The sequence below is a fragment of the Hyla sarda genome, chromosome 7 (assembly GCF_029499605.1).
Source record: "Hyla sarda isolate aHylSar1 chromosome 7, aHylSar1.hap1, whole genome shotgun sequence".
NCBI classification, from domain to species: Eukaryota; Metazoa; Chordata; class Amphibia; order Anura; family Hylidae; genus Hyla; species Hyla sarda.
In genome coordinates, this window is record NC_079195.1 from 96136944 (window position 1) to 96163553 (window position 26610).

Below are 26610 nucleotides of genomic sequence, written 5' to 3' on the forward strand. Positions count from 1 at the left end.
AAAGCCTAAAAACAACGTTTCATGCTCCTAGCTTCAAAAATGATGGACTTCCATACAAACTTTCAATCCCTTTTTCACCCCCCTTAAGGGTTGAATATAGAAAAAATACTTTCTTATTCCTTGTCTACGTCTTAAAAACAACACCTGTGAAAAAATGCAGCTTTCTAGGTCCAAGGGTTTAGGCCGGGCGTTAATGAGTCAGTGAGTCAGGCCTTCTCTTTTTATATTTATAGATTGACAAGAAGTAGTGCTCCTGGGAAGATTCCATTCAAGGTCACTTTTTAAAAGAAAAGTAAAAAAAATAAATAAGCTGATACTGGGGAAAAGATAAGTCAATGAAGTAAAAAAAAAACCAACACATCAATAGCATTACACACATCCAGGACTAAAACAGTGGTGGTAAAGGACATGATTCTCTTTACTGCGCCCATGCCTCACTCCATTGTGCCCTAGCCCGATAATGGGCGGTTAACACAAAATGTTGCTGGACTACACTATAGTGTTTCTCTGCATGAAATAAATAAAATTAAAATTCTAGTTATTTCTGATCATACCAACAGAAGTGCTGTCTCTTGTTCCTCTAAAAACTTGAAATAAAATGGTCATTGATGTTTTAACAAACTGAAAAATCAAAGTACAAGCATATGTAAAAACTTTGCAAGATATCTTATCAAAGAAAAATGTCTCCTTATCAGACTACCCGCTACACAATCATTCAGAATAAATAAATAGGTTAATTCTGTACTGTGTTTGTGCTTACATGAATAACCAATTGCTCACTGAGAGATCAGTTTACATGCTGCCTGTAAAAGTCTATAAAAATAGAAGAGGGAGGAGGGGAGTTGTGATGGGGAATAAGTTCAGTGAGCAGTGGTAGAGCCTGGTTGAGCCTGCAGCAAGCTCTAATCTGGTAATAAACTAGTGAAAAGTGGCACAGTGGCACAGTTATATATTAAAAAGAAATAATGATAACTCTCAAACACCTGCACAAAGTTACCTTAACCAACAGGTATGCTTTAAAGGGGTACTCCGGCCCTAAGACATCTTATCCCCTATCCAAAGGAATACGCCCCCAGCCACAGGACCCTGGCGATCAGACATCTTATCCTATATCCTTTGGATAGGGGATAAGATGTCTTAGGGCTGGAGAACCCCTTTAAGCGGAATATGGCCAATGAATCATTTCCCTACTTAGGAAGCATAAGATAATTATTTATAAACCTGCTTACCTGAGAGTATCGCCATTTCTGACACTTGACATCCCTTGGTTGAGGAAGATTTGGCAGAATTGAATTTAGTTGCTTCAGAATCAGGGGCTGTACAGCTTCTTTCTCTTGCTCTAAGTGCTCTTTTCCAAATGGTACACTGGTGTGGACAACAAGGGATGGCCCAATTTCAGAAGACTCTAAAAAGAAAAAAAAAAATCAGTTTAGGGTGTGTTTATACTGCCTTTTTGTTTCGGTTTAACATTTTTTTTAGATCGCTAAAAACACCATAGCAAAAGTATTTATTGTAAATCAAACAGAATTTAGCGTTTTCTGTCTGAAACAGACCCTTCGTCAGGTAAAGTGCACACCTTACCTGATGAAACATCTGTCTAAAATCGTGTTTTTCCTCATACCAGTGCTGTTTTTTTCTTCCTAGCTGTGTATACCATTAAAGGGGTATTCCAGGGAAAAAACTTTTTTTCAACTGGCTCTAGAAAGTTAAACAGATTTGTAAATTCCTTCTATAAAAAAATCTGAATCCTTCCAGTAGTTATCAGTTGCTGAAGTTGAGTTGTTCTTTTCTGTGTGACAACAGTACTCTATGCTGACACCTCTGCTTGTCTCAGGAACTGTCAACAGTAGGAGAAAATCCCCTAGCAAACCTCTAATGCTTCAGACAGTTCCTGAGACAAGCAGAGGTGTCAGCAGACAGCACTGTTGTCAGACAGAAAAGAACAACTCAACTTCAGCAGCTGATAACTACTGGAAGGATTAATATTTTTAATAGAAGTAATTTACAAATCTGTAAAAAATTTTTGGAGCCAGTTGATTAAAAAAAATATTTTTTTTTTTCCTGGAATACCCATTTAACCTCTTAACCCCTTAACGACGCAGGATGTATATTTACGTCCTGCGCCGACTCCCGCGATATGAAGCGGGATCGCGCCGCGATCCTGCATCATATCGCTTCGGTCCCGCGCTCATCAACGGCCAGGACCCGCGGCTAATACCACACATCGCCGATCGCGGCGATGTGCAGTATTAACCCTTTAGAAGCAGCGGTCAAAGCTGACCGCCGCTTCTAAAGTGAAACTGAAAGTATCCCGGCTGCTCAGTCGGGCTGTTCGGGACCGCCGCGGTGAAATCGCGGCGTCCCGAACAGCTGATCGGACACCGGGAGGGCCCTTACCTGCCTCCTCGGTGTCCGATCGACGAATGACTGCTCCGTGCCTGAGATCCAGGCAGGAGCAGTCAAGCGCCGATAATGCTGATCACAGGCGTGTTAATACACGCCAGTGATCAGCATGAGAGATCAGTGTGTGCAGTGTTATAGGTCCCTATGGGACCTATAACACTGCAAAAAAAATGTAAAAAAAAAAGTGTTACTAAAGGTCATTTAACCCCTTCCCTAATAAAAGTTTGAATCACCCCCCTTTTCCCATAAAAAAAAGAAAACAGTGTAAAAAAAAAAAAAATAAACATATGTGGTATCGCCGCGTGCGTAAATGTCCGAACTATAAAAATATATCATTAATTAAACCGCACGGTCAATGGCGTACACGCAAAAAAATTCCAAAGTACAAAAAAAAGCGTATTTTGGTCACTTTTTATACCATTAAAAAAATGAATAAAAAGTGATCAAAAAGTCCGATCAAAACAAAAATCATACCGATAAAAACTTCAGATCACGGCGCAAAAAATTAGTCCTCATACTGCCCTGTACGTGGAAAAATAAAAAAGTTATAGGGGTCAGAAGGTTACATTTTGAACGTATAAATTTTCCTGCATGTAGTTATGATTTTTTCCAGAAGTGCAACAAAATCAAACCTATATAAGTAGGGTATCATTTTAACCGTATGAACCTACAGAATAATGATAATGTGTAATTTTTACCGAAATATGCACTGCGTAGAAACAGAAGCCCCCAAAATTTACAAAATGGCGTTTTTTTTTCGATTTTGTTGCACAATTATTTTTTTTTCCGTTTCGCCGTGCATTTTTGGGTAAAATGACTAATGTCACTGCAAAGTAGAATTGGCGACGCAAAAAATAAGCCATAATATGGATTTTTAGGTGTAAAATTGAAAGGGTTATGATTTTTAAAAGGTAAGGAGGAAAAAACGAAAGTGTAAAAACTGAAAAACCCTGAGTCCTTAACCCCTTAAGGACTCAGGGTTTTTCCGTTTTTGCACTTTCGTTTTTTCCTCCTTACCTTTTAAAAATCATAACCCTTTCAATTTTACACCTAAAAATCCATATTATGGCTTATTTTTTGCGTTGCCAATTCTACTTTGCAGTGACATTAGTCATTTTACCCAAAAATGCACGGCGAAACGAAAAAAAAAATCATTGTGCGACAAAATCGAAAAGAAAACGCCATTTTGTAATTTTTGGGGGCTTCTGTTTCTACGCAGTGCATATTTCGGTAAAAAATTACACATTATCATTATTCTGTAGGTCCATACGGTTAAAATGATACCCTACTTATATAGGTTTGATTTTGTTGCACTTCTGGAAAAAATCATAACTACATGCAGGAAAATTTGTACGTTTAAAAATGTAATCTTCTGACCCCTATAACTTTTTTATTTTTCCACGTACAGGGCGGTATGAGGACTCATTTTTTGCGCCGTGATCTGAAGTTTTTATCGGCATGATTTTTGTTTTGATCGGACTTTTTGATCACTTTTTATTCATTTTTTAATGGTATAAAAAGTGACCAAAAATGCGCTTTTTTTGACTTTGGAATTTTTTGGCGCGTACGCCATTGACCGTGCGATTTAATTAATTATATATTTTTATAGTTCGGACATTTACGCACGCGGCGATACTTCATATGTTTTTTTTTTTTTTTTTTTTTACACTGTTTTATTTTTTTTATGGGAAAAGGGGGGTGATTCAAACTTTTATTAGGGACCTTTATTAACACTTTTTTTTTACTTTTTTGCAGTGTTATAGGTCTCATAGGGACCTATAACACTGCACACACTGATCTCTCATCCTCATCACAGGCGTATATTAACACGCCTGTGATCAGTGTTATCGGCGCTTGACTGCTCCTGCCTGGATCTCAGACACGGAGCAGTCATTCGCCGATCGGACACCGAGGAGGCAGGTAAGGGCCCTCCCGGTGTCCTGCAAGCTGTTCGGGACGCCGCGGCGGTCCCGAACAGCCCGACTAAGCAGCCGGGTCACTTTCACTTTAGAAGCGGCGGTCAGCTTTGACCGCCGCTTCTAAAGGGTTAATACCGCACATCGCCGCGATCGGTCCCGGCTGTTGATGAGCGCCGGGACCGACGCGATATGATGCGGGATCGCGGCGCGATCCCTCTTCATATCGGGGGAGCCGGCGCAGGACGTAAATATACATCCTGCATCGTTAAGGGGTTAAGGATACCTGTAACGGCAGTGGTGAAGTGGATCCGCTGAACCCGTGTGGATGACAGCGTGAGCCATACCAGGGAGCGGAGTCTAAGGTGCCGCTGATTTTCACCAGAATCCGCCGCAATGCGAGATGGATTTGCAGCGGCAGGCGGCACCCAGGTCGCTACCCCTGACTTGACTCGTCCACATAGGCTGCCGAGGTGTAATGTGGTACAGGGAGGAAGAGGCAAACTCTTAGTCGGGGACAGGCTGAAAGGTCAGGACAGGCAGCACTGGAGTATGGTCAGGGAACGGAGCTGAAGGAACTGGTAAACGGAATAGCAGAACACACAGGAGGTGCGCTTTCTCTTAGGCAGCAAGACACAAAGATCCGGCAAGGGTAAACAGGAAGTGCTGACACTTATTGTGTCAGCGAGCAGCAGTAACCAATTAAAGGCGTACTGGCCCTTTTCATATGCGGGTGCATCCCGCGATACGAACCGTGGCAACGCTGGCAGAGGACGACGGGACAGGAGAGCGCTCACGGCCAGCGTGTCTGGCTGGAGCGCTAGTTGTAACAATACCTATATCCAGTTGGGTTCAAAGCGGCAGTCCCGCTATTGATTAATACATCTAAACAGGTGTTGCCCCCTGAGCGCAACAATACTCGTTGAGTGCATTTCTTTATCACTCTGCCAGCTCCCGCTACGGGCTTCACTAGGGGTGCATGATCCTTTTTTTCTCTTTGTATTACAATATGTTGACAGAGCACACCTATATTGTTCAGTCTTGTTAATATATTAAAGTAAATGTTACTACTTGAGGAGGCTTTGGTTGCCAAGGAAGATTTATCCGTACAATTATACTATAAAGTCTATAAAAAATATATATTTTCATTGAGTGCCCAACCAAATGTGTTGTGAATAGGGCTGGATTGTAGAAAAGGCATCCAGGGCTCTCACTACCTGGGGTCCACCATCCTCATTGAAAACAATGAACCTACAAAAGTGCTTATTCACAAATTGTAAATTGTTGCAGCTTTCTTACATGGTTACCAACCTCTACTATATATTCAAGGAAGGACATGCAGGGTCCTGAACCATACCACCATGCAATCACCATAACAAACCCCTCTGTACAATAGGACATAGATATACACAAATTAAATAATGCCCCCTTTTTTCAATAATTGCTTATGATGCATATCAGTTTCAGCCACCTATATAAGCAGTTCTAGGAAGACTTGATAGTTCTAGGACGACTTGATAGTATGGTATAATGTTGTTAACTTGTTCTGTATTTTTTTTTTTAAACAGAAAAAAAAAGTCAAGGGATTTGCACACTTCATTCTAAACGGTAAACACGGAGTTAAACTTTAAGTGGACTAAAACACTGTTCTTCATTATAGCTGGATTTGGACAGCCTGAAGAGCAATATTAAAAGCATGAAAAGTGTCCAACAAGAAAGAGCATGTCAGTGAATGTTGGCTGCTGCTTGCAAATCTGTACTGGGATCATATATTTGTTACATAAGACTAATAAATTGTGGAGGTAGAATTTCACTCTTGGACCCACTTAATATGAGCAAGAAGTGACCTCAGAAAACTTTACAGTCTATAGGTCTTTTGTGTTTAAAATAAAAGCACTAGCTTAAAGAAAAAGGCTCCCTTTAAATGTATTAAGTGGCAACTGCGTATGTATGATTTTAAGGCTGCGCTCACACTACGTTTTTGCAATACAGTTCCCGTATCAGGTTTTTGATAAAAAATGGATTTCTCAAAACCTGACTAAACTGTATCAAAACATGTGTACAAATCTTAATCCGTATACGGTTTGAAAAATGATGACCAGTTGCTTCAGTTTTTTAAGAATTTTTTTTTAACTTTTCACTCCATTATGAATAAAGTTTCACTTGTTTGATTGAAATTCCAAGAAAAAAACTGTGCAAAGTCAAAAGCCATATGGTGAAAACCATATGGAACCGTACGCACATATGGTTTTGTACGGTTCCAATTGACTCCCATGTTAAACAAAAACGTATACCTTTCAATACGGTTTTTCACCGGGACCAAAAACCGCGGTAGGCAGGAAAAAATTGACAAAACCGCACAGGATGCAAAACGGACACAACCGGATGCCTCTTTTGGCATACGGTTTTCAATGGAGAGTCAATGAATACGGTTTTCAATAACGGTTCCGTCTGGTTTTCTAATTACAAATGTATTCGGGAACTGTATTGCGAAAACATGGTGTGAACCCAGCCTAAGACTACATATTCATTACACTAACACTGTAATTTTCACCTAAACCATCACTACCTGCAAAACTCCAAGCTTATCAACCCAGTAGGTCTAATGCAGATAGCCACATGATAAACTAAAAAGACAATTCTTATCATATCAGACCTCCACTAGTCAGAGTGAAGAACGCAAAAAGTATTTCTCATTCTGCAGGACAAGGCTTGTCCATGTATTATAGCCCGATGTGATTTACTCCATGAAGGTGTCCTGTGGTATCTGGCACCAAGACTTTACCAGCAGATCATGTAAGTCATCAAGTAGTGTAAGTTGGGAGGTGTGGCCTCTATGGATTGGACTTTTCCATCCCACGGATGCTCAATCACTATCAGATCTCAGGAAATTTGCCAAGTTATGACTGTAAACTCTTTGACATGCTCCTCAAAGCATTTCTTAATTTTATTTGCAGTCTTGTGGGTTGCATGTATAATGCACGGTGGACTGAAAATCTGTCACATGAAATCTGGTCTGGGTGAGAGGAGGGTCCAGATTTCTCTGTACAAGGTATGTATCAAAGCAATATTAACACGAATGCCAAGACTAAAGATTTCTCTGCAGAACATTACCTAGAGCACCACATAGCCTTCCTTGACTATTTTCCCAAAGTAATGCATGTTGCAAAGTGTTTACAGGTAAGCAACAAACACACCAGGCTGTCTACATAATATAAGAGGAAATGGGGGGAATTTATCATTACTGTCTGTGGTGGATGTGATTTGAAGTCAATTATCAGCTGTGAAAATGCTGACGTGCACCAAATTTATGAAATGGCGCACAGCATATGATAAATTTGACTGAGCAATACACAGCTAGGGGGAATTACTTCAGCACAGCTAATTTCAAACTAAAAGTAAAAGTGACTGGTTAAGTGCTGCATGTAGCTGTTTTGCATTGCTGATCTCAAGGAGTAGTGGTAAAAGATTTTTACAGTAATATTGTTTGCCAAAGTTTGTTTCTAAAAGCTTAAACCATTTGTCTTCATTCTCTGTGAACAAAACTGTCGAAGCTACTGGTTGAGGTGAAATTTCCATTAAAGAAAAATTTTCAGGATAATTTTATTTTTTAGAAAACACTGTCAAACAATGCTGTGGCTAGTCATTTTTCTAAACCTGGTCCCTGCCTGGCGGTGACTTGTGACAAAACAGGGGGTTTGTGACTTTGTATTTCTTTTTATAAAAAGTTGCAGTGATAAATTTCTGACCACTGCATCCACAAACAGAAATGTGACTGTCCATAGTGTTCTCATAAAGCTGCTGTAGGCAAAAAGTTGCAGAAAAAGGTCGCATGCAACACGTATGCAACTTTTTTTGTACTAAACCTTCTAAATACATAAAAAAATTCCCCCAAGTGATTAATCATATTAGGCAACTTTTTCCACCACACAGTTTTCCAGTTCTGATGCACACATGCCCATTTTTCAGCACTAAAGGGAGCATGACTCATCAGTGCAGGGCAGGAACCACATGGTCTGCATCTCTTAGGAAGGTGGCGGCTGCTTTCAGAGAGGGACTTGGACAGAGACACAGTGGATGGCAGGATGATGCATTTTCCTCACTCCCTGCATGTAAGTGACAACTAAAGATGGAAAACTGTGCTATAAAGTTAATGAATGATTTATAGACAATTAAATAGGTTGATGAGAGTGAAAGGATGAACTATGATTTTTGTTCCTTAGAGTACCCCTTTAACCAGTGTGGAGCTATGCAGTTCCATTCTTCTAATACACTGTGTGTCCTGACACCTTTCTCTCATAGTCAGCATTAACTTTACAGTATTGTGTGCTACAGTAACTGTTCTATGTGATCGGACCAGAAGGACTAGCCTTTGCTACTGACAGACATCAATTAGCCCTGTGCACCGATGACCCTGTATTCATTGCTCTGTCCTTCAGAGGAATTATTAGTGGGTATTATCCCATCATACTAGTAACACCCAAAAGGCGTGTCATTTTGGAGATGCTAAGATGTCTAACTAGTACAACCTGCATGAATCATGAAAAAATTGGCATGAAAGGGCCCATTGAGATTATTTGTGGTGACCCAGTACAGAGTCACATACTCCTCTGTACTTCTGCCCATCCGGTCTGGCAGATCCTGCTCAATGTCCATCATGGGTCCCCTCTCCTTAGAACTATCTTTATTGTACTTTCTAGTGTCATGTTATATTGGAGATAATATAATGTATTTTATATGCACTGTTACCTTAAATCTATGTTGCTAAGGAACCTTTGTTGTTAAGGGGAGTATGCAAGGTGAACAGGTGACTTATCCACCCAATGAGATCTCTCTAAACTGTTCTCCTTATATAGTGAGGTCAGGGTTCAGCTCTCTCTCTTGAGCTCCTGCTCTTAGTGCTGAGCTGAGGTACAGTGAAGACAAGTCAACATTTTATCAGCTGCTTGCTTACAATATATAGGTTTTTAGCTGCAAGTGTTGAAGTTTAGGTATACGAAAAACAGCTTTAAATCGTAGAGATAAAATACGACTTAATACGGTGAAAAAAAAAGTAATTGAAGCCATTCATGCACGTAAAAAAGTTTCTGAGCATCAGATAACTTTGTTCTGTAATTTCAGATTTTTAATGTCTGGGTCATATTTGCTTTTAATGTTTGTCCATTAATTACAGGTGTCTGGTTACAGGGTTTCCTTAGTTATTATATTACATTACAAACTTACCCCAGACCAAACTCTGCGCTGGAGCCAAGATATACACATAGGGTTATGTTGTGATATGTTTGTAAAAGTTTTATTTATTAAGTACTTTATACTGGAGTGCTTTTTCCTCTACAAAGCATGCACATCCTTACTTCTCAGAAGCTCATTTACCTTCTATTGCCATTAAAGGGAGTGTAAAATCTGCATATACTGTAGAAAATTAGCTCAGTTGATCCAGGTAAATAACATAAAACAAATAAGGATAATGGTGCAGCTCACAATTGTGCACTGGCCGAGGTGGATTGGGCAATACACCTATACCCAAGGGGGGACATGTATCATTATTTGTGTATGGTAGAAGCAGTTTACCCCTTTTCCCGAATTCTAAATTATGTGCAGAAGCTCTAAATTTATCAATCAAGCGCAATGAGCTTCATAAATTGTGGGTAAATATAGTAATCTCCTCAATCCACTCTTTGGAAAATAGAATCGATGATTTAGAGCATCTTGCTACGTTAAGTCTAAGATGGCTTATATTTGCGCAAAAAAAACAGCTCTTGCGGCAAAATTTTTGGTGTAAAGGAAAAGTACGCAGTTAATAAATCCATGCGTACTATAGATGTCACTCCAAGGTACCCCGAGTCAGCCACATCTGGAGGACATGCTCTACCAAAACATGCGCAAAAAAAGGGCTTGCGCAAAATTTTGCGCAAAAAAATACACACAAAACAGGGTTAAAATCTTTGATACATGTCCCCCAAGGTGTGTAAATTTGGAGTAAATGAGAGAAAGAAGACAAGCCCGCACCTCAAGTGCAGTGATAATATAAATGTAATAAATTTAATACAATTGCGTAATCATTTATAGGCTGAGACTGTGCTTCAAGTATCAAATGAATAAAATGTATTAAAATATAAAATGCATATAAATTCCCCTCACAGGGCCCTAGTGGGAGGAATAATCACATAGATGTAACATAAAACATAATAAGGTTTAAGCAAAAATCATAAAAATAACAATTGCCAAATAGTTCGGCAATGTGACTGATAATTAGTTAACTGATAGTCCGGTATTAAACTGACTTAATGTCCAGCAATAGAAATATAAGTGGAATGTCAGATATACTGAACAAGTTATTCTGATGTAAAAAATAATGAATGAATGATATTACCAACTTCACTGTACCGTCTCCTTCTCGCTGATGTGCGGCATTGCAAGCTGACCTGTGAGCGCTTGCAAGCGCCAAGCACGACTGGTCCAGGCAGCGCTGAACCCGATGGTTGCCGCGTGGTTGCTGCGGGGATCTGTAAAGGCAGACTTATGTTACTCCCTCGTAGTGCTGCCTCGTGATGGTAGTGTCTGCGGTCAGTGGGAGATGCAGGTAATAGGTGGAAACGCAGGAGCAGCTGGTCACAGGAGCGGCAGGTGGATCGGCAGATGGATCGCAGAAGTGGTGTGTGAATCAGGTGGCAACAGGTAAATCACAGTTTTTGCAGATGGGTCCCAATAGCACTACTGGATCTCTGAATATGGTCTAGCTGGAAATGGTATCGGACTAGTGGTGACCTGGAGTCCGTAATACTGTCACACTAAGTTCTTTTGGCACTAGGCTAAACGCGTTTCAGAGTATTCGACCCCTTCCTCAGTAGCTGTCAGTAGCTCAGTAGCTTATGTTGCGATATGTTTGTAAAAGTTTTATTTATTAAGTACTTTATACTGGAGTGTACAAAGTACTGTACAAAGTAGAGAAGTAAGGCAGTACAAAGCATGCACTGCCTTACTTCTCAGAAGCTCATTTACCTTCTATTGCCATTAAAGGAGTAATCTGGCACGCACTTTTCTCATTTTATCCAGTCCGGGCTGCAAAAAAAAAAAGAAAACAAACTTTCTCTTACCTGCCAACGCGCCCCAGGAGCTCCGGTACAGGTGTTCGGTCGGCGGGCTGTTTGCTTCTTACTTCCTGTTAGCCCGACACGTCACACGGAGCTTCAGCAGCCGGCCGTGGCGGGACATAGCTGTGGCCAGTGATAGGCTGAAGCTCCATGTGACGTGGCGGGCTAACAGGAAGTAAAAAACAAACAGCCCGGCGGTCGAAAACCTGTACCGGAGCTCCTGGGGCGCATTGGCAGGTAAGAGAAAGTTTGTTTTCTTTTTTTTTGCAGCCCGGACCGCATAAAATAAGAAAAGTGCGCGTCGGACTACTCCTTTAAAGGGGTACTCCGCCCCTGGCATCTTATCCCCTATCCAAAGGATAGGGGATAAGATGTTAGATCACAGCGGTCCCGCTGCTGGGGACCCCGGGGATTGCCGCTGTGGCACCCCGCCATCATTACTGCACAGAGCGAGTTCGCTCTGTGTGTAATGACGGGCGATACAGGGGCCGGAGCAGCGTGACGTCATGGCCCCGCCCCTCATTACATCACGGCCCGTCCCCTTAATGCAAGTCTATGGCAGGGGGCGTGACGACTGCCACGCCCCCTTCCCATAGACTTGTATTGACGGGGGCGGGCCGAGACATCATGAGGGGCGGAGCCGTGATGTAACGATTCTCCGGCCCCTGTATTGCCCGTCATTACGTACAGAGCGATCTCGCTCTGCGCAGTAATGATGGCGGGGTGCTGCAGCAGCAATCTCCGGGGTGCCCAGCAGTGGGACCCCGGCGATCTGACATCTTATCCCCTATCCTTTGGATAGGGGATAAGATGTCTAGGGGCGGAGTACCCCTTTAAAGGGAGTGAAACAACTGTATATACTGTAGGAAATTAGCTCAGTTGATCCAGGCAAATAACATAAAACAGTAGTCAGAGACAGTGACAAAGAACTATAGCTGAAAACAGGGCTTGTTCTTTCTTTCTTTTCGGCCTACATACACTATAAAAAATAAATGCTGCTTGTCAAAGCGTTAACTAACCATAAATGTTCCCTGGCTAATGGCTATATAGATGACTTCCTACCAGTCACCTAACCAAACTGTAGACATCAATATGTGTTACTCACACACTATTCATGTGTCCCTCAAAAGGCTAGCAGACCATAGCCTTTTTTGTAAGCCCAGTGATAAGCTGTGTCCAGCACCTGTGCTGACTTGGGCCAAACTGAATACCTGGACTGACCTGGAAGGAAATGACAGACCCCGCTACCAACCATGTCATTTCATTACAATCCAGGCAAAATAACCAGACTGAGCTATGTCCCGTCTCAGCCTGTAATTAGCAGTATGAGATCAGAGACCAGTTCAGAGACCATGTAAAAGTAAAGGCAGAATGCCAGCAAGAAAGGGCCTTGCTGATAAGCAGGTATCCAGGGAAAAAAAGGCTACTTGTTAATACCAGGCGCTGTTGTCTGCTGAGAGCAAGTAGGGGAGAAGATGGACGATGAGAATCCGGACAATCCCTTTTACATTTTTTTTTACAATTTGTCTATAACTTAATGGGGTATTCCCTACTTTAAAAAATATCCTGCAAGTGTGCACGTCTAGTGATTTATTTATTTGGGGATACTTTCCCTTCGTTCTCATAATAGGTGGGGTTCCCAGCAGTCAGACCCCCAATCAGCTTGTTATCCCCTATCCTTTGGATAGGAATTACATTTCCATAGGCTTCCCATGCAGTAAGTTCTAGGATGAATATTGTGGCCTATTAACAAGTTTAGAAAGGACCTTTCCCCAAACCTTCCTTTGAGGTTTTATACTATCACACCTTATCTTTCCTAAAACAGGAGGAACTAATGCTTTTTTTTTTTTTTTTACTTCCTTGTCTTGTACATAAGAACTCTGAATTGAGGCTCCAAAACTTACAGACTAGTGTCTGTATCTACTCGGAACTCAGCACTCTTTTCTATGTACTATAATATGGATATGAATGGCTTTTGTCTACAACAGTCAAAAGAAAGTTGCTTTGTGTACTAGGAAGACATGATGTAAATGGTATAACTGAATGTAGTCATCTGGATTATTTTGGCCAAGCATGAAGAAGTTGGCTACAATGGAGGTTATTGGATAATCCCTTAAAAAGATGAAATTTAAGGAGGAAATAAAATAATTGTAGCCATAACTCCAACAGAAAAACACAGCTGTGAAAAGGGCTCTCCTTTCTGTTAGTTCATCAACAACTGTGTTCCAATTTCCATTCAGTCCCTGAACTTGTTGTTTTCATGGAAGATTTACATAAAAAGTACTCTTAATATCCATGGCTGAAGCATAAAATAGCTTTTAGCAAAACATTGCTGAGTTCTAGTTGTTCCTTTTAGTTAAGACGGCAGACAGGAAAGGAAGAGATTTTGGTTGTTCCATTAATTTGGTAGTTTTCCTTATTTTCATTCAAGCCCTATTTATCTCATGGTCTGATCTCCATTACAAGAAATTACAAGAAATAAGTCAGTAACTTTCCAGTTCCTGTAATTCATTTGTATTCTATGTTTACTTGAAACTATTAAACCCTAATAATATTCTTAAAGGGGATGAACACAAATACATTTGACACTCCTTAGCACTGAAATTGCAACATCAAGAAGGAAAGGTAATGGAATTATGGAAAGCACAGGGGCAATAGACGTGTTAATGATATACACATGATAAAAAAAAAAATAGAAGCAAAATCTGCAAAACTTCTCAATTTATTCAGTAGGAAGTTTGAGCCCCACATGTAGAAATACACACACATGCTATCAATGAGATTATTAATGATTGTCTATGGAATGATCTGCCATGCTAAATGCACTTGGGCATGAAAATGCCCCAGATGTGTTTGATGAGGGACAAGTCTGGACACATGGCAGGCCATGGTTGCATGTTGAGGCCACGCAGATTGCTTACAGTAGCATGACCACTATGCAGCCTGGCATTATTGTGTTGACACTTCAGAGAAATGGCCATACCACTGACTCCATGACCAAATCAATGGAATGCTGGACTATTAGTGTACCTGTACCTGAAATAAAGATTGAATGGGTCCGGCTACCGTACACGATGCCACTCCACACCATACATGTGGAGTAGGACTGATGTAACCTTCCCTTGTGAATGCCTCTTCATGGTGTTTCAGGGGGATCATAGTTGTCTTAGACAACCACGATCCCCCTTCTATTCCAGGTCACCATAGACCCGTAACGACCCAGAATTGGGGCAAATCGCAAGTGTGAATTCACTTGCGATTTGCGCCGATCGCCGACATGGGGGAGTCTAATGACCCCCCTGGGCATTTGCACGGGGGGCCTGCTGATGGATATCAGTAGTCACCCCGGTCCGGTCCCCGCCGGATTCGTCCTTAAGTACCAGGACGCAAGGGCGTATCCATACGCCCTTTGTCCCCAACAGGTTAAAGGGGTTATCCAGGAAAAAACTTTTTTTTATATATCAACTGGCTCCAGAAAGTAACAGATTTGTAAATTACTTCTATTAAAAAATCTTATTCCATTCAGTACTTATGAGGTTCTGAAGTTAAGGTTGTTCTTTTCTTTCTAAGTGCTCTCTGATGACACGTGTCTCGGGAACCGCCCAATTTAGAAGCAAATCCACATAGCAAACCTCTTCTAAACTGGGCGGTTCCTGAGACACATGTCATCAGAGAGCACTTAGACAGAAAAGAACAACCTTAAAGGGGTATGCCAGGCAAAAACTTTTTTTTATATATCAACTGGCTCCGGAAAGTTAAACAGATTTGTAAATTACTTCTATTAAAAAATCTTAATCCTTCCAATAGTTATTAGCTTCTGAAGTTGAGTTGCTGTTTTCTGTCTAACTGCTTTCTGATGACTCACGTCCCGGGAGCTGTCCAGCTCCTATGGGGATATTCTCCCATCATGCACAGCTCCTGTGACGTAACATCATCATTGAGCAGTTAGACAGAAAACTTCAGAAGCTAATAACTATTGGAAGGATTAAGATTTTTTAATAGAAGTAATTTACAAATCTGTTTAACTTTCCGGAGCCAGTTGATATATATAAAAAAGTTTTTGCCTGGAATACCCCTTTAACTTCAGAAGCTGATAAGTACTGAAATGATTAAGATTTTTTTTAATAGAAGTCATTTAGAACTCTATTTAACTTTTTGGAGCCAGTTGATATATATAAAAAAAAAGTTTTTTCCTGGATAACCCCTTTAATGAAGAGGACAGACCTCTTCAAATGATAGCTTTTAGAGTGGAGGCAAGAAGTAAATGGAACACCTGTAGCTGGCATCTGTCTCGCAGCCCAATTTTGTGCAAGCACCTCCTGATGGATTGTGTAGACAATGTTTGATGCCCTAGACTTTATTTGTAACATCAAATTTGACTTGCAGTACAGAATGAATCACTATGTGCCATTCATCTGATAATCTTCGAAGAAGTTTGCCTCTGTACACCACCTGCTGTGACTCCAGCTAGTCATTTGTTTCCCAACCACTGTGATATACCACGTTAACAGCACTGACAACTCTGCCTACCTGCATAGCTATCTGTAAAAGTGACAGGCCAAGGCCTCTCTGTCCTGTGTGGTGATAACTGGCACGTTGACAAAAAGGAGGCATCATACAAATATACCATACTGAATTCTGAGGTTTCATGGGGCTGAAGAAATATGAGTTTGATCTGGCTTTTCTACTATTGAAGCCCCTCCCACATGCCACAGAATGAAGCCATATACTGGAAAACATGATCACTGGGCAGATCTTTGTAACACCTGCTACTTTCTCAATTTGCACAATCTTAAAGGGGTACTCCGGTGCTTAGACATCATATCCCCTATCCAAAGGATAGGGGATAACATGCCTGATCACGGGGGTCCCGCTGCCGAGGACCCCCGTGATCTTGCACGCCGCCCCCCGTTAAAATCTGTCCACGGAGCGTGTTTGCTCCGGGTCTGATTACTGTCAATCATGGGGCCGGAGCATTGTGACGTCACGGCTCCGTCCCCGTGTGATGTCACACTCCGCCCCCTCAATACAAGCCTATGGGAGGGGGCGCGACAGCTGTCCGGGGACTAATTTTAACAGAAGTGCGGTGTGCAAGATCACGGGGGTCCCCAGCAGCGGGACCCCCGCGATCAGGCATCTTATCCCCTATCCTTTGGATAGGGGATAAGATGTTTAAGCGCCGGAGTACGCCTTTAAGGCTTGTACTTCTTTGTATTGCAATTTTATATTTAAGGAGTATATACTACATGGCTGCATTGAACATTCTATAGCAGCCATACAAAGCCCATACTGTGGTTAGCATGGTAATACTATGATTTACTCTTTAAGCTTGGGCATTTAAAGCATAGTTTAAAAAAAAAAATACACTGGGACTGGGGGGTAACTAGTCATTGGCCAATTTTCTGCTGTATGGTTCTGTGATGTACTCCCTAATAAACAACTTAATTCAATTTTACAACCTGGGCCACTTTCTTTGATCTCTATGCTGGAGGAGTTACAAATGAAGATAAACAGTAGAGTTAAGCAAAAATAGGCAAATAGGCATTAATTCATAGAAAACCCTATTGTATGCATCACAAGATTAAATATTGTATCCACAAGATTAAATATTCTGAACTGATGCTCTGCTAACCTACTTCCTTGAAATGTTAATTTCCCTTTAACTGCTGACAGGTTACTTCATTCTGCCCATCGTTTTTTTTCCACAGTGTGATTACTTCACATGAGAATCTGAACACCCAGGGCAATTCATTTGTCACTAAAGAACAGGTTTTCCATAGATACAACCTCTAGACACCATGAAGTAATTTGATATTTATATACCAATTTAAAAAGAATGATGTCAGCTTATAATACGGACACCATAGCTACACAGCAGTGTTAAACAACTAGAGATCCCTCGACTATTCAAAAAAAGCTTCTTCAGATAGTTCGATAACCTGATAGTTCGGTAAATATGAGAGATAAACAAAGCAAAGAGGCATAGAAAATACATGTACAGATCAGCTAGGAAAGCAACCCAAGAAAAAAACATTTGATAAGTCAGGCATCATGTTCTTTCTGAATGTTACTGTATTATATGCAGGGACGGTTTTTGGAAGTGATAAGTTGGGCAATTGCGCAGGATGTCCATTTACTTGAGGCTAGGGATCGACCGATTATGGGTATGGCCGATATTATCAGCCGATCATCACGATTTTGGGCATTATCGGTATCGACAATTATCTTGCTGATAAGCCGATAATGCCCCGCCCCCCGCACCGCGACCGCCACCCCCCCGACCCGCCGCAACGCACCCCCGTCCCACCGCACCGCGTCGCACCCCCCACCGTAATGCTGGGCGGTATACCGGTATGGATTTTTGCCCATACCGCTATACCGGTCGGGCCCCTCCCCCACCCTCCGAGTCAATAAAAAAATTAAACTTACCCGTAATGGGGGTGGTCCGGGCTATCCATCGTTCCTGTAGTGTCCGGGGGCGTTCCGGGTGGAGGGTGAACCGGTCCGGGCTGTCCTCCTTCTCCGGCGGTCATCTTCTCCACTCTGGGCAGGCTCCGGCCTAGTACACTGCAGACACCGCTACGCCGTGACGTCAGGTGCGTCGCTGCGCATGGGCGTCACTGCGCAGCGGCGTCTATGCAGCGTACTAGGCCGGAGCCTGCCTGGAGTGGAGAAGATGACCGCCGGAGAAGAAGGACAGCCCGGACTGGTTCACCCTCCACCCGGAACGCCCCCGGACACTACAGGAACGAAGGATGGACGGCCCGGACCACCCTGACAGGTAGGGGGAGAGAAGCGGGTGGTGGCGGCGGCGGCCTATGGTCCTGCAAAAGCCACTGCAGATCATTGATTTAAAGCACCCGCTTTAAATCAATGATCTGCAGCGGTGTCGCAGGGGGTTAAATAGCCGATAACTTATACCGGAATATCGGTATAAGTTATCGGCTATCGGCCCTAATCTGCACCGATTATCGGTATCGGCCCTAAAAAAACGATATCGGTCGATCCCTACTTGAGGCCACCAAATGCAGAAACCCTAGAAGCAGGGGCGTAGCTATAGAGATAGTAGTTGCAGAGGGGCCCTGGTCCCAAAGGGGGCTCCAAAGCACATCCCCATAAGAGACCAGTATTATAATTGGCATATATGGCTTCGCCTCTGCCTAGAAGCAAAACTAAAAGCAAACAATATAATTCAGCATTGTATGGTGTTGAAAATGCCACTGTTTGGGAATTGAATTGCAGTATTGGGAACTGCACAACAATATTATATGGTCTACTAAAAGTGGTTATCCAGCTTAGATAAATGTATCCCCTATCCAAAGAATAGAGGATAAGTGTCTGATCGCAGGGGGTCTGGTCTGCGCCCTCTATTGATCTCAATGGGAGAGCTCTCCTTCAGCTCTCCTATAAAGATGCATAGAGGGGGCTATAACACTGCACATACTGATCTTTTACATTGATCTTTGTTATCCCATAGGATAACATAGATCAATGATTCTGCCGCTTGACTGCTCATGCCTGGATCTCAGGCACTGAGCAGTCATTCGGTGATCGGACACCAGGAGGCAGGTAGGGGGACCCTCCTCGTGTCCTACAGCTGTTCCGGATGCCACGATTTCGCTGCGGCGGCCCTGAACAGCCCCCTGAGCTAACCGGCAGCAGTTTAGTTTCACTTTAGACGCGGCGATCAACTTTGAACGCCGGGTCTAAAGGGTTAATAGCACGCGGCACCGTGATCAGTGCCATGGCCCCGCTTTATAGAAAGGGAGCGGACTCAGGGCGTACAGGTATGCCCTGGGTCCTTAAGTGGTTAAAGACAAGATATAAGGAAAATGCCAATGATTTAATTTTCTTATATCTTGTTCTTGTGAGTGCCACACATATATATATATATATATATATATATATATATATATATATATATATAAATCAGGTACACTTAAAGGGGTACTCCCTGGCCAGCGTTTGGAACATTTAGCTCCAAACGCTGTGTGCACTCTGCGGAGGTTGACCACACCCCTTGTGGCAGCCATCACACCCCCTCACATAGACTTGCATTGAGGGGGAATGGCCTGATGACACAAGGGGGCGTGTCAGACCACCGCAGTGCGCACACATCGTTCAGAACTAAGTGTTCCGAATGCTGGCCAGTGGAGTACCCCTTTAATACCTATAGTTAGATTATATAATCAGGTACCAACTAAATCTGGCTCTAGACATGAAACTATATCCAGAAAACAGATGGATTACGGATAGATTATCAAACTGTACTTTGGGCTAATAATGTAATAAACATTTATGATCATGCAGTTAATAGGAACCTCTCAAACAGGTAAAGTGTGCAGGGTAAAGGAACACTATGGATTATTCTAAAATACTGGGGTGTTTCAAAGAATTCAGTTTAAAAAAAAACACAGGGGCTCGGGTAAGTAGTCAAGGGGGGGGGGGGGCTAGGTGACATGTATCTAGCCTTTAAAGCTTTTACAGAATTATAATGCAATTTTTAAAGGTGTTACCCTCTTTTGACAACCTATTTCCACATGCCCCATTGAGGGTTTCTAGAGGTAGAAGTGGTACTCATGGGTGTCCATTGATTTCAGTAACCACTTACCATGTCTTCACCTGCCACAATTCTGCAAGTAAATTGATTTCAAAGGAGCAGCTATTACCTGGTAAAAATGAAAAGGGGTTGCACTAAGAGGACAACAAATGCTAGAAATGTGAAGATACTGCAACTTCAGATACCACTCTACATGGCTTATTGTACTACACATTGAGAAGAGGTACATGCCATTAGTCTCCTTATAATGAAAAGGCATTACAAAGGAACTGTATCTAGAATAAAGATGGTGACAATGTATGTGTCTACAGAGGTTTATAGCTACATACATTTCTCTTCAGAGCAGCAGTATTCAATTAAGCAACATATCTGATGATCCCCACCCTCTATTGTCCCCGTGTTTAAGAGGAATAATGGAACCACTGACCTACATTGCGTTTCTTATGATCAATGGAGATGAAGCGTACACAAGGATTATCATTGATGTACTTTGCTGCCCAGGGGACATCAATCTGTGTGCCAGTTTCATAAAAGAGTCCCAAAGCATAGCGGGAGGAGTAGCTCACAGTTTCCAGTTGCCGCCTTTGGCTTTCCTTAATTACTGCAAGACAAAAAAAATATATAATTAATGAGAAAATGCAATATTCAGCACTTTGATGACTTGCAGACTACATTTCTCATCATACGAAGTCATTTAATCTTTGGGTAGCAGAAATCATGTACACTCAGTAATGCTCTATTGACATATGCACAGAATCAAATCCATATAATAGATATTTATGTGCCACCAGCCACACTTATGAGTACAACATGTAATATAACAAACATATTTGAAAAGTGAACATATAAAATGGAAAAATATGATTTTTTTTATGCACAGTGTAATAAATCTCGATAAAATATTGCATTCTAGTATGATAAAAGGATACAAAGACTAAAGAGGTTGTCTGGATCTGCATTAGAACAAATGTAAACTAAAATTTCACGTTGAAATCTCTTTTTTTGGAATACTATATTAGCGGTAAGCTTACATAGCAAGCATAATAAGCATAATAGTTTCATACATTTAAAAGGTTGAAAAAGACCAGAGTCAACCAAGTTTAACCTATACCCCTATTGTGTTCTATGGAATTACATTGATCTGTATGAGGAATCTACTGATTTCTCCAAAAAATGTAAAAAAAAAAAAAAAAAGTTGAATAAAAAGTAAGAAAGAAACACCTATTAACCCCTTCCATATTAAAAGTTTGAATCACCCCCCTTTTCCCAAATTCCATATAAAAAATATGTAAACATAATAAAATAAATATATGTGGTATTGCCGCGTGTGCAAATGTCCGAACTATAAAAATATAGCGTTAATTAAACCGTACTGTCAATGGCGTTTACGTAAAAAATACCAAAGTCCAAATTTTTGGGTCACTTTGTATACCTTAATTTTTTTTATAAAAAGCGATCAAAAAGTCCCATCAAAACTAATATGGTACAGATAAAAACTTCAGATGATGGTGCAAAAAATTAGTCCTCACATATCCTTGTATATGGAAAAATAAAAAAGTTATAGGGGTCAAAATATGCCAATTTTTAACAAACAAATTTTGGTGCATGCAGTTATAATTTTTTTAGGTAGTAAAATAAAATAAAAGCTATATAGATTACCGTAAGTATCCTTGTAACCGTATAGACCAGTGATGGCAAACCTTTTTGAGCCCGAGTGCCCAAACCGTAATGCACGCCAACTTTTTTCCCCTCAAAGTGCCAGCACAGCAATTAAATCAGAATACTGAAGTTTAAGTTTAGAAAAAACAACTGTGGGAGTGAAGTGTGTGTGCGTGTTTGAGGGGTGCTGTGTGTGTGTGAGGTGCTGTGTGTTTGAGGTGTGCTGTGTGTGTGTTTAAGGGGGGCTGTGTGTGTATGAGGTGCTGTGTGTTTGAGGTGTGCTGTGTGTGTGTGAGGTGCTGTGTGTGTGTGTGAGGTGTGCTGTGTGCGTGTTTGAGGGGTGCTGTGTGCATGTTTGAGGGGTGCTGTGTGTGTGTGAGGTGCTGTGTGTTTGAGGTGTGCTGTGTGTGTATGAGGTGCTGTGTGTGTATGAGGTGCTGTGTGTGTATGAGGTGCTGTATTTGAGGGGTGCTGTGTGTGTGTGAGGTGCTGTGTGTTTGAGGGGTGCTATGGGTGCTGTGTGGGGGTCTGTTGCGTTTATGTGGGTGTGTGGGGGATGGGGTGCTGTGTATGTGTGTGTGTGGGGGGGGGGGGTTAGGGGTGCTTTATTTTTAATATGTTTAGAAGTTCTAATTTATTTATTTTTAACAGTTATCCCCTCCTCTCCTCTCTTCTTCTTACCTTTGAACAGAAGCCCCACCCTTGTAGACATTAGACCCCACCCTTTTAGACAGCAAGCCCCCCTTGTAGACCGCGCCCTCCACTTGTTCTCCTTGTAGACAACACCCCCCATTGTCCCCCTTGTAGACAGAAACCCCCCTTTTCTCCCTTCTAGACAGCGCCCCCCCCCCTTGTAGACAGCAGGCCCCCCTCCCTTGTAGACAGCCCCCCCTCTTGTCCCCTTGTAGACAGCAGCCCCCCCCCCCCTTGAGGACAGCAGGCCCCCCTTGAGGATAACAGGCCCCCCCCTTGAAGACGGCGCTCCCTCTTGTCCCCCTTGTAGACAGCAGGCCTTCCGTTGTGGACAGGGACTTCCCCTTGTAGACAGCGCTCACTTGCGGCTATCCTCGGGTGTTGCCGCTCCGCTGCCCTGTTCTCCCTTTCTCCCGTCTGCATCATGGCGTCCTATGGAGGAGCATGTGACACACACGTCACTCTGCTTCCTCCGTAGAGTTACACTGGGCGCAGGGGAGGAGGTGGAGTTACGTGTGTATCACATGCTCCTCCATGGGACGCCATGTTGCGGACGGGAAAATGAGTTTTTAAATTTTGCCTCACAAATAATTTTTTTCTGGTTTTGCAGTAGATTTTGTAGTGAAATGATTGATGTCATTACAATGTGATATTGGTGGTGCAAAAAAAGCAATCATTTGGGTCTGTATGTGCAAAGTTGAAAGTGTTATGCTTTTTAGAAGGTGAGGAGGAAATAAAACGAAAGTACAATAATGAAAAATGGCCCGATCCTTAAGGGGTTAAAGTGATGACAGGTTCTCTTTTTTGTTTTTGTTATACTATTTATTTGTTCCCTTATTTGTTCTTTTCTTTTTGGCGCTATATACATAAATTAAGGCAGATGTTTTTTTTATTATGCTTTTTTAGTCACAGACCTGATGGACTGGGAGAATAACAGTAACTGTATACAGTAAAGTATATGTAAATAGCCTATTTGAACCAAAACAATCAAGAGTTAACAGTGAACTATAGTTTTAGCCAGCTAATGACAGACTGCCCTCGCCTGAAGTCATCCTTCCAACAACTATCTGTCCTAATCTCCTTATGCATATGCAGTCTACATGTGTTCTCAATAGAGAGAGGAGAGAAAGCTACCGCCAGACTCCTCTGGCACCAGCACATTTCTCAGAGAATAAAAGGACAGTTAACTTTCACCATACCTGAGACACAAGGCCACCATGCACATGGCTGGCCACACCGAACTAAGGGGGTTCAACCAAAGGTTATGTAATGTGCATTCCTATTCTTATGGTCACTAGTCCACTATGGTCTCTTGGGAAAAATGTTCCCAGATCATTGTTTGATCTCCATTAGTGTCATTGATCCTGTATAGCCATTCTGAATGACTGTAACAGCCACCTTAAACTAAAATGTGTATGGGTGTATGAACAAAATAATCGATCACAGGTGATTGTTTGTTCCATGGTTATTCAACCATCAACTACTATCAGCTAATGTGTATGACCACTTTAAAGTGCAAATCAAGTCTTCTGTAGATGCCTAAGCAGAGTCCATCATTGTTGGATCACATATAAAATTATAATAGAAAGACAAAAACAACAGCAAATTTGAAAATAAGAGATGTTTTATACTTCATATAATCTAATAAAAGAGGATGTCTCATTCAGATAACCATTTCTTGTATGTGGGCACATCTAACCGTCACACTATTAGATGTACCATTTACTGTGCTGAGGAGGATTCCTAGTAGCCTGAACGTTGTGATCAGTTTACGTCATTAGGGGACATACTACCTGAATGGGGTTGTTCATACTAGGCAGACAAGTTAATCTAAAACTACACTTGGGAGAAGTACTAGGGTTGTGTAATGGAAATAAGCAGGGCTGCCAACAGTACTATCTGAGCCCCATATAGACAAATGGCTAAGGCTCATGGGCTTCCTTCCATCATCCATTTTGGAGCCTTTTGTTTACTATTGGATGGAACTTCTAAGGATTGCATGTTTCCCAGCATAATGTTTAAGGTATAACCTTTTCCACACACAGAGGACCAGGGATCTGTAGGTTCCTTACCAAATATTGGATGGCAGTAGAATAGAACAACATTAATTTGCATTTTTGTAGCTTTACCTACAAGAAATAGATTGGCCACTAATCCTTTTTTGGACTCATGTGCTTGAACATTTTAAAAGTGCCATCTGTACTGTCCTCATGACAGCCGTGGCAATGAGGCCCCTACTTGTCAAAGCTCAAGCTATGAACCCCTAATGCCATGTCAACAATACCTTGCAGCTGCTTTTCCTGTAGGTTTACCCATCTAGTAAGCCCACCTTGTAGTTAGGAGTATAAGCCTTATGTCATGTACATGGGCAGTGTAACCTGGGTTCTCCGAGTACAAGGTGAGAGCCAACCCATGTATGTAATGTCATTAGTGATTACATGTACATATAAAATATTGAAAATACTGAAAAAGTCAAGCGATTGGGTCTCAAAGGGGCCTTTTAAGATCATGTTAATAGACTATGATGCTTCACACAGTCAGTCAATTACAAAATACAGCGACTTTACAATGTAGGTATAATTGGGCAGAAAGTCTGAATAACCCCTCTAAATCATTTTGTATCCATAATTTTAATAATTTCATTTTGTGATTCTACGCAACCAGGACTATATATTTCTATACAGGGTGGGCCATTTATATGGATACACCTTAATAAAATGGGAATAGTTGGTGATATTAACTTCCTGTTTGCGGCACATTAGTATATGTGAAGGAGGAAACTTTTCAAGATGGGTGGTGATCATGGCGGCCATTTTGAAGTTGGCCATTTTGAATCCAACTTTAGTTTTTTCAATAGGAAGAGGGTCATGTGACACATTAAACCTATTGGGAATTTCACAAGAAAAACAATGATGTGCTTGGTTTTAACGTAACTTTATACTTTCATGAGTTATTTACAAGTTTTTGATCAATTATAAAATGTGTTCAATGTGCTGCCCATCGTGTTGGATTGTCAATGCAACCCTCTTCTCTCACTCTTCACACACTGATAGCAACACCGCAGGAGAAATGCTAGCACAAGCTTCAAGTGCTGCACATCTTGCATCTTCACAGCATAGACAATTGCCTTCAGATGATCCCAAAGATAAAAGTCTAAGGGGGTCAGATCGGGAGACCTTGGGGGCCACTCAACTGGCCCACGACGACCAATCCACTTTCCAGTAAACTGTTCATCTAGGAATGCTCAGACCTGACACCCATAATGTGGTGGTGCACCACCTTGCTGGAAAAACTCAGGGAAGTTGCCAGCTTCAGTGCATAAAGAAGGAAACACATCATAATGTAGCAATTTTGCATATCCAGTGGCCTTGAGGTTTACATTGATGAAGAATGGCCCCACTATCTTTGTACCCCATATACCACACCATACCATCATTTTTGTGTTCCAACCATCTTGGAGAGATCTATCCAATGTGGGTTAGTGTTAATGTTTGTTAACTTCACCATTCACATAAAAGTTTGCCTCATCACTGAACAAAATCTTCTGCGTAAACTGAGGGTCCTGTTCCAATTTTTGTTTTGCCCATTTTGCAGCACCTGAAACTACGGATACTGGAAGCCTGTGCTAGCATTTCTCCTGCGGTGTTGCTATCAGTGTGTGAAGAGTGAGAGAAGAGGGGTGCATTGACAATCCAACACAATCCTACGTTAAAACCAAGCACATCATTGTTTTTCTTGTGAAATTCCCAATAAGTTTGATGTGTCACATGACCCTCTTCCTATTGAAAAAACAAAAGTTGGATTCAAAATGGCCGACTTCTAAATGGCCGCCATGGTCACTGCCCATCTTGAAAAGTTTCCCCCCCTCACATATACTAATGTGCCGCAAACAGGAAGTTAATGTCACCAACCAGTTCCATTTTATTAAGGTGTATCCATATAAATGGCCCACCCTGTAGTTTACTTCTAGCCTCCATTCGTGGTCTGCCATGTCACATACTGTGCTCTCGACTAGAGATGAGCAAGCGGAATCTGGTGAACCTCCGATTCGACCTTACCATTAGGATTTTTCTGGCTCGGCAAACACTCAAGCTTTTACCAGTTTGGCCCACACAAGCTGGCAAATAGTGCAAAAAAAACCTGTGGAATCATGGCTTTTAGCAGGACGGAAGAAGCAAGGTGGCCAGGGGACAGCGAGATGACGTCAGCATATCATAACCCAGGTCCATCATGTGATTTGCTGCCTACCAAGGCCAATAGGACACAGCAAGGGGGGAGGGCATCC

At 41.8% G+C, this 26610-nt stretch overlaps 1 protein-coding gene across 1 annotated transcript in view; it reads right to left on the minus strand.

The window, feature by feature from the left end:
* RNLS (renalase, FAD dependent amine oxidase) overlaps positions 1-26610 on the minus strand; it is a 170572-nt gene that overhangs the window by 22839 nt on the left and 121123 nt on the right. The window contains exons 5-6 of the mRNA XM_056530080.1: positions 20401-20574; positions 1230-1405 (exon numbers count right to left, since the gene is read on the minus strand). Coding sequence (XP_056386055.1) covers positions 1230-1405; positions 20401-20574 — 350 coding nt within the window. The remainder of the gene's footprint in view (positions 1-1229; positions 1406-20400; positions 20575-26610) is intronic.